Raw genomic sequence first — 16,230 nt, 5'->3', positions numbered from 1 at the left:
CCTGGAGCTCTTCACTCGTAAGCAGTGAGGAATTTAGCAGTGACCTTGGTTTCTCTAGGAATAAGCACAGCAAGAGCCTTTCTGCACAACATCCCTACCGGTACCTCAGCGATAACTACAAACTTTGAGCATTATCAGCCCTGGAAGCAGACACTGTCTGCAAAACACGCAGTTAGCTGCAGAAAGTGCAGTTACTGAGAAGAGACTGAGCTGAAAAGAAGGAAAACTGGTCTGGTTTAGGCCAAACCAGGACAAAAGGGCCCTGAGGGAAGGTGGGGTCTGCTGCCTCCCAGGGCGCTGTGGGGCAGAGACCCCCCGGCTGGGGGGGTGGGACTGGGACCGAGCTCCCCCCGGGGCCCCGAGGGCCACGGCAGCCCCGTTAAGCGAAGACAAGAGCCATGGCTGAGTTCAGCTGCTGTGTTTTGGTTTTAATCCAGTACAAAAGGGGCGGGCAGGGGGCTGGGGGTGCCCGCGTGGCCCCTAGTGACACAAAAATAAATACAGGGAGGGAGGTGGGGGGAGAGGAGGCAGGAGGCCCTGCCTGCCCTGCCCACCGCTGCCTGCCCCGCTCCCCGGCCGGCCAGGGGCTCAGGTGTACTCGCAGAGGTGGCCGCAGCCGGCGGGGCAGTGGGAGCTGGTCTCCAGCCATTTCATGATGTGCTGGAGGTGGCCGCCGTGGCTGCAGCCCTGGCACCAGACGAAGAGTCCCTTCACCACGTGGTGACAGACGGCACACATGCTGGCACACTGCCGACACCTGCGCCAGAGAGAGAGGGGTGGGCATGAGAGCCCTCGGTGGGGCCAACGAGGGGGAACAGGGGGTGCCAACCCCCACCTCCTGCCCCTGCAGCCCCTTCGGGGCTCCCCTTGGTGACCAGAGTCCCATCCCCTCCTCCCTGCCCGCAGCACTGCCCTCACCTGTCGCAGATCCAGCCCCTGTTGCTCATGGGCCGCTTGCAGTTGCTGCAGTTGACGTGCAGGGTGGTGGAGGCCTGGTTGAGGCAGTTGATGGCACGGCACGTGCTCAGCTTGATCACCTCGTTGGAGATGTTCCAGAGCTGGAAGCGCTGCAGCAGGTCGATGTAGGATGTGTACCAGTGCTCCTGGGGACGGCCGCAGACAGCTGAGCCCCGACATCCCCTCCAAAACCCCCCCGAGGAGATCCCCACAGCGGGGGGACTGCTCTGCGGGGCTGAGGAAGAGACATCCTTCCCCAAATCAACAGGCCAAGGCCACTTCCCCACCCTGGCCCTGCAGACACCACCTTGGGTCCCTGCCCAGGGCTGGTGGTAGAGCAGCTAGCTGGGTACCAGGGGTCCTGGAGCTGCCCACCCCAGGTTAGAGTGGACCTGGCAGGGGCTGGAGGAGAGGAGAAGTGCCCAGAGCCCAGGTGGGATCCCATTGCGTTGGGATACACCAGCCCCGGGTCCCACGGAGGTGTCCCACTGCATCTCGGGAGGGTTCAGCTCCTGCACAGCCAGGAAGGGTCTCACCTGGGTCTGCTCGTCGATCTCCTTGCGGATGCGGTCCCCCAGCACGATGAGGACGGACACGGCCGTCTGCACGTCCCCCTGCTCGGCGTAGAAGAGGAGCGTGTCCCGTACGATGGGGTTGAAGAAGTCGGAGGGCAGGCGGTTCTCGTAGAGCGAGTGGGAGATGGAGATGAGGGAGAAGGACTCCACAGGCGTCAGCGACACCGTCTCGGCCTCGTTGCCGCTGACGTGAGGGGAGTCAGCCTTGTCTTGCAGGTGGTCCAAGGCCGACGGGTTGTCCACGATCTCGTGGCGCAGGGGGAAGGCTTCTTGGGGAAGGCTGTACTCCTGCTCTTCAGCTGCGAGGAGAGAGACCTGATCAGGAACGAGCGGGGAAGGCCAGGAGAAAATCCAGCCACGTTGTCTGGGACAGAGGACACCTCCCAGCACCAGCCCCGCGCTCACCGTGCGGGTTCTCGTGGTCCATCATATACAGGTCATCCTCATCCGCTTCCACGTCTCCCAGCAGGTAATCCGCAGGGACGTCGCTGCCCTCCGTCTCCTCGTTGTCTGTGTGCCCAGGGAGACAGGAATCAGCTCATCCCCCTCAGGCGCACGGCCAGATCCACGTCCCCCGTGTCCTGCCCCAGCGTGCCAGGCTGTGTCCCAGCCAGACAGCTCAGCTCCCCACCGCAGTCGCGTTCCTGGCACCCACAGCCACCGCCGTGGGGGTAACTTGTCCTTCTGGAGCTTGGCGTGCTTCACCTGGGGGCTGCAGCAGGTCCAACCACCCCAATTTACAAGATAAATTTGAGTTTATCCCATATCAGGGCCATCTACAGCTGAGGAGGGAATCACAGAATCACAGAATCTATCAGGTTGGAAGAGCCCTCTGGGCTCATCAAGGCCAACCATTGCCCTGACACCACCCTGTCAACTAGACCAGGGCACTAAGTGCCATGTCCAGTCTTTTCTTAAACCCCTCCAGAGATGGTGACTCCACCACCTCCCTGGGCAGCCCCTTCCAATGGCTAATGACCCTTGCTGAGAAGAAATGCTTCCTAATGCCCAACCTGAACCTCCCCTGGCCAAGCTTGAGGCTGTGTCCTCTTGTCCTATCGCTGGTTGCCTGGGAGAAGAGGCCGACTCCCACTGCGCTACAACCTCCCTTCAGGTAGTTGTAGACTGCACTAAGGTCACCTCTGAGCCTCCTCTTCTCCAGGCTAAACACCCCCAGCTCCCTCAGCCGTTCCTCGTAGTTCCTCTGCGGGGCCCAGAACTGGACACAGGATTCGAGGTGCGGCCTCACCAGTGCCGAATACAGAGGGACGAATGTGAATACAGAGGGAAGAGCTGCAGGACCACCCCAGAGACGTTACCCTCGTTGTTGATCAGGGTGGAGGAGGAATCCATGAGGATGTTTTCTGTGCGGCTTTCTCCTTTGCTGCGGTCCAGCCTCGACTCGCTGCCCAGCCCGGAGGGGATGTCCTTCAGGTTAAAGCTGGGAAAGAAGCCACTTGCTCAGTAGAAGAGTCACAAAAGTTTACAGTTCCCATTCTAGCCAGAAAAACAGCCTGGATATAGACCTCCACTTGTGATTCGAATGGTGGAACACAAGGCATGGCGATTTCCCTGAGTGCACAGGAGGCAGTTGTCCCTAATTTGTCATTTAAAAAAAAAATACAGCTCCATTGCAATGGTTAACACAGCCCTTTCTCCAAGCCTGGTGCCTCTGTGCCCACACCAGTGTCCCTAAAGGATTCCAGAACCCACCACAAAGACAGCACCAGCCCCACCACAGCTTCAGGCTTCCTTTGAAGGAGGGAAGGGAACAGCGCACAAGCCCGCACGGCTCGAGGCCAGGCTGGCCGCTCGCTTCTCACCCCCCCAAGGAGAATGGCTGCGCTCAAACACCACCAACCTGCAAACCAGCGTGGCCTGAGGCTGGGGGAGAGCCGTCCCCGCTGCCACCCCACCGCTCCAGCCCAGCCGAGGAGCCGGCCCCGCTCACGGAGCTGCCCCAGCCGTCGTGTCTCTCGCTCAGGCTCCAGCAGCCCGTACCTGTTCATGAGCGGGAGGGCGGCGCTGCCTTTCCCCAGGCTGTGGTTGAGGTTGGCGGACGACACGGTGCCGAGGCTGGAGTAGATAATTCGCAGCATCGTCCACGTTTGAGCCACCTGCGTGAGAGACGGCCGCGCTCAGACCTCGCCAGGTCCTGCAGGCCCCGTGCCTGGCCACAAACCCCCACCACGAGCCGACCCAGAGAGCTGGGAAGGCTCTTGTGGGAGGTCAAGGTTCTGGGCAACGATCTGAGCTTGTTGTAGGCAACAGTGGCACAGGTTTGGTGCCACACAGCTTATAGACACAGTCAGAGGCCACAGCCGGATGGAGAGCTGCCACCCAGCTAGGATGGTGGGCCTCATCCTGACCAGCAGCAGCTTAGGTCTCACCTGGTTGCGGTCCAAGCCCTTGGCCACCTTGGCGTTGTGGTCGCAGAGCTCGGCCAGGGGCCTGCCGGCCAGCGCGTACTGCTTGGCGGTGTGCACGAACCAGTCCATGCTGCCGCTCTCCACGTCCGTCTCGAAGACGCTGAGGGCGCTGGAGGAGGAGATGTACTCAAACTGCTCCGTGGGGTCCAGCTTGCGCTTGAAGAAGATGGGGTGACGCCGGTCCCCGATGTAGGGCTTGCGGTTGGAGTCGGAGGAGATGAGGCTCTCCTTGGCGGCGAAGGCCAGGTCTCCGTAGAGGCTGTAGCACAGCCCCTCGGGGTTGGCTCGGTCGATGGGTTGGCTGGCGTCCTTGAAGATGTGCTGGTAGAGGGTGCTGTCCTTGGAACCCGACAGGAGGAAATAGGGGTCGTGGAGGTGACGCCACACGATGCCCGTGGTGACGTCCTTGTGCTCCTCGAACATGGCGGAAGGGATGAAGGGACGCCGCACGTCCCACACGTAGATGTTGTGGTCCACCATCATGGAGCAGGTGGCGATGTGGTGCTTGCACTCCGGGCGCCACTTCACCCGGGCCACCGAGGCGATGGTCTGCACGCAGTAGATCTCCTTCGCCCGCGTGGTGTTCATGTCCCACACCTTCACCATCTTATCCCGGCCGCCTGTTGCCAGCCAGCCCCTGCGAGAAGGATGGGGAAAGATGGTGAGATGCCAGCTTGGGCCCGGATCCGTGCCCGCTCACCTCCCCTCTCCTCAGAAGCGCTCACAACACAGCTGTGACCACGTCCACGCCAAGGGGAGGCAGCCGGGCCGCGATCACACCATCCCACATGCCACCCTAACGCCTTCGCCCTCTAATAACCGGGTCAGGCAACACCCCTCCCTCCCACTCCCGTTTACGGCCCTGCGTCTTTAGAGCCGCGCTCATCTGAAGGGCTCCCAGCCAGACCAGTTCCCCTCACCTCTGGCTTCCACTTGCCAGGGACACAGAGAGAGAAAAAGGCCAGTTTGAACCTATTTCAAATACATATATATGTATATCTGACCATTAGCAATCGAGTGCCTCAGAAACCCTCAATTTGTCAAAAACCAAACCCAAGACACCCCAACACCCCCCAAATCCTCACAGCAATAACTGCTCCCATCTTCCAGCCCCTGAGGAAAGGGGTCAGGGTATCAGAGACTCTGCTCTTCCCTCCCTGAAAGGTCCCACCCCTGTTTTTGGGGCCTCCCTCGCCTGTGCCGAGGCCGGGTGGCTGGCAGGGCCCGGCCCCGCACACACCTGTCCTCCGGGTGCCAGTCGCAGCAGAAGACGGGCCCGTTGTGGGCCGTGAACATCCTCTCGTAGCGGTCCGGGCGGCGGATGTCCCACAGCTGCACGTTCCCGTTCTCAAAGGTGGCGGCGAAGGTGAAGTAGTCCCGGATGCTGAACTGGACGTCACGCACGCTCTCTGACTGGCCTGAGCGGGGACAGAAGTTGTGGTTTGGTGGGACAGAGCTCCAGCAAAGCTAAAAACCCCACTGGAAGAGCCACAGGGCGTCCCCAGCCCAGAGAGAAGGGGAAGCAGGGAGCAACGTGGCCACCTCCCACCTCCTGGGCAGACCCAGCTCGCTGCTGAGCGGCAAAACAAAGCGCTGAAACGCCTCTCCGCTCCCTCCCTGCCTGCTCCAGACATCACACCCTGAGCAAACCCCCCTCCTGGGCACGGGAAACAGGGCAAAGCCCCCGCCTCTGCCTCTCACCAGGGTAAGGGGGCAAGCGACCGCCCGCGTTCATACCAGAGAAGGTGCTGACAGAGTCCTTCTTGCGCAGGTCGAAGCATTTCATGTAGCCGTCCTGGGAGCCGCTGAGGAGCATGTAGATCTCGGTGGGGTGGAAGCAGACCTTGTTGACGGTGCGCTTGTGCTCGGTGAAGAGCTGGTCCTGCTTGTTGCGGGAAGGCTTGCCCAGGTTCCAGGTGACGACCACGCCGTTGGTGGCGGCGGTGGCCAGCAGGTTCTCGTCCATCTGGTGCCACACCACGTCCGCGCAGCTGAAGTTCAAGGAGGGTTTGCGGCCGACGCGGAGGTTCAGCTTCTCCACAAACTGGTCCTCCTCGATGGAATAGATCTTGAAGATGTTGCGGCCGGCCACCACCACCTGGGCGGCATCGCGGCACACGCTGATGGCATTGGCGGGGGCGTCCAGGTGGCAGAACATGGTCCGTCCCGTGAGGGCGTTGCCCCCCAGGGCCGTGGTGACCCTGGCCATTTTCTCCATGGCCGTCCTCGGGGCGCACTCCCCTCTCCAGGAGCAGGCTCGGAGGCTCGCCTCCCCGCAGGCTGCATTCACGCTCGCGCGGCCGCCCTGCTCCAACTCAGCCAGAGCTGGGAAGGGACAGGCTTGGCTCCCGCAGCTCCTGGTAGGCCCAGGTGGCTTCAACCGTAGCTTTTTGTGGCCACATCAATGGGGCGTGGAGGTGAGGAGCTTCAGCCTGGTTGCTACCTGTGGGGAGATAGCTACAGCCCCACGGTGGGCTTCTCCTCCTGCTGTCGTCTGTAATTCCCTCTCAGGGACTTCTTGAAAACCTTTTCTGGGTTTCTTGTTCCCTCCTCAGTTCAGCCCCCGAGATGCTCCGCTGACGAGAGCGGCTGTTGGTGACGCTATGGGAGGTCAACTACAGCAACGCGGACTGAGGCGAGCAGCGTCTCCAGCAAGAGGTTGGGTGAAACGAAGCCGCAATCATCTCTGCGGGGCACTCCCTGCGCCCCAAACCCTGCAAGCACCAAGGGCAGGGGTTCACTCCGCTCCTCTAGTCAGAGGGGCAGCAGCTTCCCCCCCGCCACGCAGAGGAGCAGCTCTTCCCATCCCTGTCCCAGGCCAGGCTGGTAGCTACTCTGGGGGAGCCTTGGGGCCAACAAGGCCACCTGGGGGTTGCAGGGTCCCTGGGGGCACCCACAGGTCGGCAGCCCCTGAGCCAGGCCCTCCTGCTCCTACACCATTCCCTCACCAGGAGCCCCAGCCCCCCTCACACCCCACATTCCCCCCTCCTCAGGGCCCACTCCTGACCCCCAGACCCCTCGGAGCCCCCTCCCACCCCGTGGACCGCTCAGGGTCCCCTCAGAGCCCCCTCCCACTCCATAGCCCCCTCATGGCCCTCTCCTGCCCCTCAGCCACGCCATGGCCCCCTCAGGGCCCCCTCCCACCCCATGGCCCCCTCAGGGCCCCCTCCCACCCTGTGGCCCCCTCAGGGTCTCCTCAGAGCCCCTTCCCACCCCATAGCTCCCTCATGGCCCTGTCCTGCCCCTCAGAGCCCCCTCCCACCACATGGGCCCTCAGGGTTCCCTCTTGCCCCATGGCCCCCTCAGGTTCTCCTCAGAGCCCACTCCCACCCCACAGTCCCCTCATGGCCCCCTCCTGCCCCTCATGGCCCCCCTCCTGCCCCTCATGACCCTCTCCTGCCCCTCATGGCCCCCTCCTGCCCCTCAGGGCCCCCTCAGAGCCCCCTCCCACCCCACAGCTCCCTCATGGCCCCCTCCTGCCCCTCAGGGCCCCCTCCTGCCCCTCATGACCCTCTCCTGCCCCTCAGAGACACCATGACCCATCAGAGCCCCCTCCCACCCCACAGCTCCCTCATGGCCCCGTCCTGCCCCTCATAGCCCCCTCAGAGCCCCCTCCCACCACATGGGCCCTCAGGGTCCCCTCAGGGTTCCCTCTTGCCCCATGGCCCCCTCAGGTTCTCCTCAGAGCCCACTCCCACCCCACAGTCCCCTCATGGCCCCCTCCTGCCCCTCAGCCACCCCATGGCCCCCTCAGAGCCCCCTCCCACCCCGTGGACCCCTCAGGGTCCCCTCAGAGCCCCCTCCCACCCCACGGCACCCTCAGGGCCCTCTCCTGCCCCTCAGCCGCCCCAGGGCCCCCTCCCGCCGCCGCGGCCCCGTACCCAGCGCCGGTGCCGCCCCGCCGGCAGCTCGGGCCCAGCAGGCCCCGCCGGCCGCCGCCACGGAAGCGGCCCCCGCGCCCCGCCCCCTTCCGCCGCCGCGGCCCGCACACCCCGCCCACGGGCAGGCCACGCCCCCGGCACGGAGCGGGAGGCGGGGGGCGGCGGGCGGGGGGTAATGGGGGTGCTCGGGGGTTATGGGGTGCGTTGGGGTGGGGAGGCCGGGGGGGTGTGGGGTGCAGGGGGGGGAAATGGGGGTGACGGGGGGATATGGGGTGCAGTGGGGGGTGAGGGTGCGGGGGGGAAAACGGGGGTGATGGGGGGTTATGGGGTGCATTGGCGTGGGGATGCACTGGGGGGATGTGGGGTCCGGGGGGTGGGGGTGCAGGGGAGAAAAGGGGGGTGTCAGGGGGATATGGGATGTGTTGGGGGAGAGGGTGCTGGGAGATATGGAATGCACTGGGGTGTGAGGTGCGGGAAACAGGGGTGCTGGGGGGATGTGGGGTGCATTAGGGGTGAGGGTGCTGGAGGGATGTGGGGTCTGGGGGTTGCATGGGGAATGGGGGTGTTGGGGGGATATGGGGTGCATTGGGGGAGGAGGGATGCACTGGGGGGTTATGGGGATGCACAGAGGTGTGGGGTTTCCTGGGGGGGTTGGGGGTGCCCTGGGGTGTGGGGGTGCACTGGGGGTATGGGGGTGCACTGGGGTTTATGGGGGTGCACAGACATGGGGGGGTGTGGAGGGGGTATGGGGACCCCCAGCCCCGGGGCTGGGGCTGTGCTGGGGGTGCCCATGTGACATGGGACCGTGGGGGTTCACAGGGCTGCGGGCACTCCCCATCTGCTGCCGCCGTCACCGGGGTGGGGGGACCCTCACGTGCCACTGCCCTGCCTGTCCGCGGCCCCTGGCACCCCATGGGCACTGGTTGCCGTCATGCCGGGGTGCTCCATGCCCTCATGGTGCCGCCCTGTCCCGGGGCCCTGCTGTCCTCCATCACACCCCAAACCCCCTTCCAGAGCCACGAGGCTCCTCGTGCCATTTTGGGGCCAGAAAGGGGCATTTTGGACAAAGGAGGGTGCAGAGGCGGCGGGTGGTGCAGCAGTTCCTTCCCGGCCGGTACAAAGGCGAAACAAACCGAAAGCGTGTCCGTGTCCGTGTCCATGTCCATTTTTGTGCCCACACTCGTCCCAGGGCCGGTGTGGCAGCGGGCGATGCCCCAGGGACGGCCACCGAGCCCCCTCCCGCACCAGGTCCCCGTGGGCACCCCAGCACCGTGCCCAGGGGTCCCCCCTGGCCCCCCGCTGGTGTCAGGGCGATGGCTTTCCAGCTGGAAGAGCGGTGGTGGCGGTGGCAGCGTGTCCTGAGGTGCCACCTCCCGCCTTGTCTCTGTGTCCCCGCGGTGGCTCGGCCCCGGTCCCCCGGGGTGTCCCATCCCAGCCGGACGGGTCACCCCTCGGCGTCGGCATCCCGCGGGGAGCAGCACCCCACCGACCCCACGTAAAGCGGGTGCAGCAGGGTCCCTGGGGCGGGGGGGGATGCTTCTGGGGGCAGGATGCGGCCGGGGGCGAAGCCATATGGAGGGACTAGGTGGGGGCTGTCACTTGTCACCGTACCCCCAGGGTACCCTGGAACCTGCCGTACCACGAGACTGAAGCAAGCGAGCATGCGAGGGTGGGCAGGCGGAGAAAAACATCCTGTGCACCAGGAGAAAGCGCTGAGCACCCCAAGGGCAGGGCTGGGGGCTCGGGGGGGGCACACAGCATGGCGGGGGGGTGGCTCGGTGACCCGCTCCAGGGGTACGAGGGGACCCATCCAGCCTCCGCCACCACCCATGGGTGCCAGGAGTCAGCATCCTCCTCTCGCCCGTCCCCGGGAGCATCCTTTGGTCCCCAGGAGCATCCTTGGTGGTGGGGCCGTGTGCCTGCTTGGCACCGGGGCGGGGGGAGCAGGATGCGGCCGGGGGGGTCACGCTGCTGTTGCCTTCCCACTTTGGGTTTCCATGATGTCCGTCCATCTGTCCAGAAGGGGTTGGCAGGACACCGGGAGGAGGACGGGCGATGGCAGCGGCGTAGGGGGGAATTTACAGGGTACCCAGGGAGGCTCCGGTGAGGGGTGACACCGTCCCCCATCTCCCCCCGGAGTCCCACGTCCCTCGGGGGACATCGATGCTGGGGGGGATGTCCAGGACCGGTTGTAATCAATGGTGTCTTTCACATCCCCCTCGGCAGACAGACAGAAATGGGGTGGGTGATGCCAGCCAGGGCGGGCGCAGGGGATCCTGCGCTACTCGATCACCATGCAGCACGGGAGGTGCTGGGAGAAGTACTTGAAGAGCTCCGGGGTGGCCCCGGGGCAGTTGGTGAGCTCCAGCTCCTCCAGCTCCTGCAGCTGCACCAGCCCAGACAGCCCCGTGGTGGTCAGCAAAGGGCAGCCTGGAAAGGGACAGGGTGCACCGTCACCCCATGTCACCAGCACCCCGAAACCCCAGCACCCCAAGAACCCAGCTGTGGACCCAGCCCCGGGGTGCTGAGCTGGGGGGGCGTTCCCTGGGTGGCTCTGGGGGATGCAGGAGTTGTGCTGTGCTGGGGAGGGGGGATGCTGGCTGTCCCCAGGGCTGTCCCCAGCGCTGTCCCCACACCCCATCTCTCCCCAGCCCCAGGGGAGGGAGGGAGGGAGCGGGGGGTCTCACCAGCCAGCGAGAGGAGGCGCAGGCTGCCCATGCTCAGGAGATGCTTCAGGCCAAAATCCTGCACCTGGAAAAGAAAATGGAGTGGGACAAGGAGGGGGACAAGGGGGGGACGCCATGGGGGGTGGCTGCCGCAGCACCAGGGGCTCAGCGTCGCTGGGGCAGGGTGTTGAGTACTGGGGCAGGGTGCAGGGAGCTGGGTGTTGGGGCAGGGAGCCTGAGCAGGGTGCAGGATGATGGAGCAGAGTGCTGGGGTAGGGTGCCCAGGCAGGGTGCTGGGTGCAGGATGCTGGGACAGGGTGCAGGGAGCTCGGGCAGGGAGCTGGGTGCTGGGGCAGGGTGTAGGGAGCTGGGTGCTGGGGCAGGGAGTCTGAGCAGGGTGCAGGATGCTGGAGCAGGGTGCTGGGGCAGGGAGCAGGATCAGGGAGCTGGGTGCTGGCGCAGGGTGCCTGGGCAGGGTGCGGGGGCAGGGTGCCAGGGCTGAGTCCTGCTGAGCTCACAGGAGCACCCATCCCTTCCCAGCACCAAGTTGTGGGGGGTCTGGCCAGCCCGGGGTGCCCACCCTGAGCTCATGGCCCATCCCCACCTACCTGGCAGCACCAGCGCAGGTAGAGGCTCCGCAGGGACGACATGGTGGACAGGTAGCTGAGGCCGGTGTCGGTGATCCGCACGCACCTGCCGGGGACATGGGGGTCAGGGGTGGCCGGGAGCGGGGCACCCATGGGTGTCCCAAGACCGTGGCCCCCATGCTGCACCCACTGCCTCCAGCGCAGCTCAGCATGGCATGGCATGGCTTGACATGGTGCAGCGTGGCACAGCATGGCATGGCACGGCATGGCATGGCATGACATAGCATGGCTCAGCATGATGTGGCATGGCTCGGCATGGTTCAGCATGGCATGGCATGCCTTGACATGACTTGGCATGCCTTGACATGCTTTGGCACAGTTTGGCATGGCACAGCATGGCTTGGCACAGCTCGGCATGCCTTGACATGGCTCGGCATGCCTTGACATGGCTCGTCATGACTTGATGTGCTTTGGCACAGCTTGGTATGGCTTGGCATGACTTGGCATGGCACAGCACGGCTCAGCACAGCTCGGCATGGCTTGGCATGACTCAGCATGACTTGACATGCTTTGGCACAGCTCGGTATGGCTTGGTATGTCTTGGCATGGCACAGCACAGCACAGCATGTCTCAGCACGGCTCTGCATGACTTGATATGCTTTGGCACATCTCAGTATGTCTTGGCATGTCTTGGCATGGCACAGCACAGCATGGCATGGCTCAGCACGGCTCTGCATGACTTCACATGCTTTGGCACAGCTCAGTATGGCTCAGCATGGCTTGGCATGGCCCAGCACGGCTCAGCACAGCTCGGCATGGCTTGGCATGGCTCAGCGTGACTTGACAGGGCACAGCCCGCCTCAGCACGGCTCGGCACAGCCCCGTACCTGTCGAGCACCAGCTCCTCCAGCTTGTGCAGGTCGCAGGCGATGTACTCCAGGGCCATGTCGGTGATGCGAGGGCACCAGGAGAGGTCGAGGCTCCGCAGCTTCCGCAGGTTCTCGGCCACCAGCTCCACGCCGTCGTCCGTCACCTTGGAGCAGCCCGAGAGGCTGAGGACGCTCAGGTTGGGCAGGCTGTGCACCATGTTGACCACGCCGTGGTTGGTGATCTCCCAGCAGGAGTTGAGGCGGAGGGTGTGGGTGGTGTAGCCTTGCTTGGCGGTGAAGTAGGCGAGCGCCGTGTCCGTCACGTGGTAGGCTTGGAGGTTGAGCTCGGTGAGGTTGGGCAGGAGCTGTGAGATGGCGGCGATGGCGTCGTCGGCCACGTTGATGCAGTCGCTGACGCTCAGCGCCGTGATGCGGGCGTTGAGGCTGGACCACAGCCCGGCCTCCGTGAAGTCGTTGCAGCCCGACAGCTCCAGCCGCACCACGCCCTGCATCTGCTCCAGCATCACCTGCCGAGGGACGGGGTGTCAGGGCAGGGTGGGCACCACCCCCTGCCCCCTGTGCCCCCGCCCCGGCTTCCCCTGAGCCCCCCGGGGCTCTCCCCACTGCCCCCAGCCTTGTGGGGGTCCAGCCTTCTCCCTGGGACCCCCAGGGGTTGGAGCAGTGCCCTGCTCCAGGATGTGCCAACGTCCGCAGGGGAACGGGAGGGGACCCGCGGCCACGGTCCCGGCTCTGTACCCGGTGCCGTTGAAGGGAGCAGGATTAATGCCCCTGGGTGCTGCTCAGGTAGGATGTGGCCACGGAGCAGCTGGTGCTGTGTTTGGCCATGGCGCGGGGCAGGGACCTCGGTGAGGACCTTGCCTGGCCCCGTGCAGGACCATGAGTTGGCCCATCTCCATCCAACCCGCAGCCCCCTGCCCTTGAGACCCCCCTTGCTGGGGAGCAGCCAGCCCAGCGGGGATGTCCCCGTCCCCTGAGCCCTGCTCACCACCCTCCACCGCACCCACCACCCAGCGGCAGGAACCCCCCTAGTCCCCAGGGCCACCAGGAAGGACCTGCCATTGCCACGTCGCCTCCATCCCAGCCACCTCGCCGGAGTCACCTACCTCCAACCCCGCATCCGTGATGGTCGACCTCTTAAGGCTCATGGACTTGACCCCCTTCTTGGAGAGGGGGTAGTTGTCAATGAACTCACAAATGTCCAGATCGGAGACGCCCACGAGGCAGAAGCCGTCGAAGCCGCGCACGGCGAAGCCCTGCAGACTGACAAACTCCTTCTCGCCGCCGGGCAGGACGTTGTAGAGCTCTTTGGTGTGCAGGACAGGGGTCAAGCCCACCCAGAACTTGGGCTGGTAGAGCACCCGCCGCCACGCCTTGCACACCTGCGCCAACACGCACTTCTCGCACGCCGAAAAGTACCAGAACAAACGGTTGAGGATCTTCTCGTCCACCGCCAGCTGCCTCTCCGAGGGCGAGCCGGGCAGCCGCTCCGGCGAGGGCTGCTCCGAGCCTTCGCTCGTGGTCAGTCCCACCAAGGAAGCGCCGGGAGGGGAAGAGACGCCGGCCAGAGCGGCCAAGGAGAGCGGGGAGGCCAGGCTGGGGATGGACAGGTCGCTGCGGTGGGCTAAGGCTGGGCTGAGGATGGCAGGCACGGAGGAAGGCTGGCACAGGCGGTTTTTCACGGCGGGGGTGCCTTTGGTGATGCTGGCGGAGCCGAGGCCGTTGGGTTGCGTTGGGATCTTCACCAGTCCATTGCGGGGCAAACATGGGGGCTTGGTGTCGCCGTTTCTCGGGTTCGACATCTTCCACAGGTCTCACTGCAACACAGGGGTGTGGGCTGAGGGGCTGTGGGGCTGGGAGGGAGGGCGGGCAGGGCTGGGGGACATCGGGGCACCGGTGGGGAGGGAGAGCCTGGGGGTCCCTGTGCAGGGAGCAGGGTGGCACGGGGGACTGGGCGGCGCAGGGCTGCTGGGCACAGCTGCAGAGGGAACGTGCCTGGGGCACAGAGCGGGGTCCTCCGAGGGGCTGTGTGGCCATGGCGTCCCCCGTGATGGGGGACAGATGGGGATTTGTCCCCAGACAATCACGTCCCTTTCTGAGCCCGGGATCCAGCCACCAATGGGAGATGGAGCAGGATCATAGAATCACAGACTGGTTTGGGTGGGAAGGGACATTTAAAGGCCACCTAGTGCCAACCCCTGCAACGAGCAGGGACATCTTCAACTCGATCAGGTTGCTCAGAGCCCCGTCCAACCTGACCTTGAGTGTTTCCAGGGATGGGGCATCTCCCACCTCTCTGGGCAACCTGTGCCAGTGTCTCACCACCCTCAGAGTAAAACATTTATTCCTTAAATTTAGGCTGAATCTCTCGTCTTCTAGTTTAAAACCATCGCCCCTTGTCCTATCGCTACAGGCCCTGCTAAAAAGTCTGTCCCCATCTTATAAGCCCCGTTTAAGGATTGAAAGGCCACAATAAGGTCCACCCCAGCAAACCAGGCCAATAAATATTTCAGCGGCGGCGCGGCCGGCTCGCCAACGGCCCCGCCGCTCCCCCCATCCATTATTCAACGCGTTTCCCTCTAGAAATACGGAGGTGAATAATTGATGGGGGCTTGGCCCCCCGCTCCTGCCCCAGCCGGTGCCTGGCGCGGGGCCCTGCCGGTGCACTGCCCGTCCTGCCTGCACCCTGTTTGCTGGGGCTGTGCCAAACCCTGCCGGGTCTGAGGCTGGAGGGTGCTGGGCTCCTGAGAGCTCCAGGGGACGCAGCGAGGAGCTGGAGCCTGAGGAAGCAGCTTCCAGCCCAGGGACCAGGGGACAGCAATGGAGTCCTTGAGCCCCGAGGGACGGCCGGCACGTCCATCAGGCAGTGGCTGGTGGCACCTGAGGGCCCTTTCCATCGCCAGCTCCCCCTAGACCCGAGATAAAAGCAAGGGAATTATTTTAGCTGCTTGGTTTGGGACGGATACAGCCAGGCCCTGATGGAGGGGCACAGAGGGAGGAGCATCCTGGCCGGTGATGCTCCTGGCCCAGGTCTGTGGGCTGAGGATGCTCAGAGCTGGGGGTGGATGGCTGCCAAGCACGGTGCAGCCTAGATCCCCCCCTACCCCCAGCCCATCACTTTCACCCTCAGAGCATCCCCGGGCCTCATCCAGCCCTCCTGGAGCAGCCGGGGAGGGGAGCAGGCACCCAAAAAGTGCCGTGGGAGCCCAGGAGTGCAGGCAGCTGCCAGCACCCACGGGGTGCACGGTGTGCGGCGTCTCCCGGGACACTGTCCCCGGCACAGCGGGGCCACGGGACAGGGCTGGTGGGAGCTGATGGAGCCTCTCCCACGGTGTGAGCGGCAGTGACACAGAGGTGCCTGCAGACAGCCTGGCCTGGTGGCAGCAGCACAGCAAGAGCCCGGCCTCCGGGGACGAGCCCGGCCCTGTGCAGACAGTCTGGCGCCGCTCCCCGCTCGGATGCAGCCTCTGCTCACGCTGCCCGACGGAGGAGCCGGGCCTCTGCTGCTTGGACATGTGTTAAATTCGCTTGAAAGCAGGAGAAGAGGAGGGGCAAGAGGGAAGAAACTTAAAACCAGCGGCTCGGTGCTTGGCAGCAATTAGAGAAGCAAACAGAACGTGCACCAGGGTGTCTGACAGAGCCACACAGCACAAATCCAAACGGATAATTACCGGGCGGCACGGAAAGGCTGTCACTCCGGCATGGAGCCCGCAGCCAGAGCCATTCAGCACGCTGGCTGCCCCCGGGAGGAGGGCAGGTGGTGGCAGAGGGGCAGCCCAGGGCCTCTGGAGCCCAAGGGGACAGTCACGGGAGGAGACAGATGCTGACAAGTCCGCCGGGCTGAAATGCAGCCGGTGGGAGGTATTGGCAACGCTTACAACCAGCTCAGACGTTGGCTGGTCCCCGAGGCCGGGCTCAGGGGGGAGCTGAGTGGATTCAGCAGCTTTCCCAGTCCTGCCTTGGAAAGCTGAGCCAGGTCCCCCCTGCCCCAGGGCGCTGAGGCTGCCTGGCTGGCTGACAGCAATCCCGGACCATGAATGAGCTGGGAAGTCACTTCCAATAGGAAGATGGCCGGAGATTGAGGCCTTCTGGGCACAGGCAGGCTCCAGGCAGCGGCGGTGGGAGGCCGGGGCTGTACACGGCCGTGTCTCCCCAGGGAAATGGGCAGGCAAGGATTTGGGGGTTCCTACCACCCCAAAAGAAGCAAGACTGTGCCTGGGGGGAGGACCCCAGACTGGTGAGGGTGGT

At 64.5% G+C, this 16,230-nt stretch overlaps 2 protein-coding genes across 3 annotated transcripts; both read right to left on the bottom strand.

The window, feature by feature from the left end:
- Nucleotides 1-403: 403 nt before the first annotated feature.
- On the bottom strand, nt 404-7,917 carry WDR24 (WD repeat domain 24). Of its 2 annotated transcripts, none has more exons than XM_068420075.1 (10): nt 7,843-7,917; nt 5,699-6,675; nt 5,202-5,379; nt 3,923-4,598; nt 3,534-3,649; nt 2,852-2,973; nt 1,938-2,042; nt 1,494-1,831; nt 919-1,103; nt 404-757 (listed from the first exon to the last, which is right to left on the bottom strand). In XM_068420075.1, exons 2-10 carry the CDS (start codon nt 6,177-6,179, stop codon nt 589-591), a joined length of 2,370 nt encoding a protein of 789 aa, XP_068276176.1. In that variant the 5' UTR covers nt 6,180-6,675; nt 7,843-7,917; the 3' UTR covers nt 404-588. The 2 variants fall into 2 exon arrangements, with proteins under 2 accessions (XP_068276176.1, XP_068276177.1); XM_068420076.1 differs by having other exon boundaries at nt 919-1,067.
- Nucleotides 7,918-10,123: 2,206 nt separating this feature from the next.
- FBXL16 (F-box and leucine rich repeat protein 16) lies at nt 10,124-13,784 on the bottom strand. The gene is made up of 5 exons (XM_068420379.1): nt 13,089-13,784; nt 11,983-12,491; nt 11,117-11,201; nt 10,530-10,593; nt 10,124-10,272 (listed from the first exon to the last, which is right to left on the bottom strand). The coding sequence occupies exons 1-5, from the start codon at nt 13,782-13,784 to the stop codon at nt 10,124-10,126; spliced, it is 1,503 nt and encodes a 500-aa protein (XP_068276480.1).
- Nucleotides 13,785-16,230: the final 2,446 nt, after the last annotated feature.

The sequence above is a fragment of the Nyctibius grandis genome, chromosome 30, assembly GCF_013368605.1.
Source record: "Nyctibius grandis isolate bNycGra1 chromosome 30, bNycGra1.pri, whole genome shotgun sequence".
In the NCBI taxonomy this organism is placed as follows: domain Eukaryota; kingdom Metazoa; phylum Chordata; class Aves; order Nyctibiiformes; family Nyctibiidae; genus Nyctibius; species Nyctibius grandis.
Note: the sequence above shows the minus strand (reverse complement) of the source record. Positions and strands in the feature narration are given on the sequence as shown.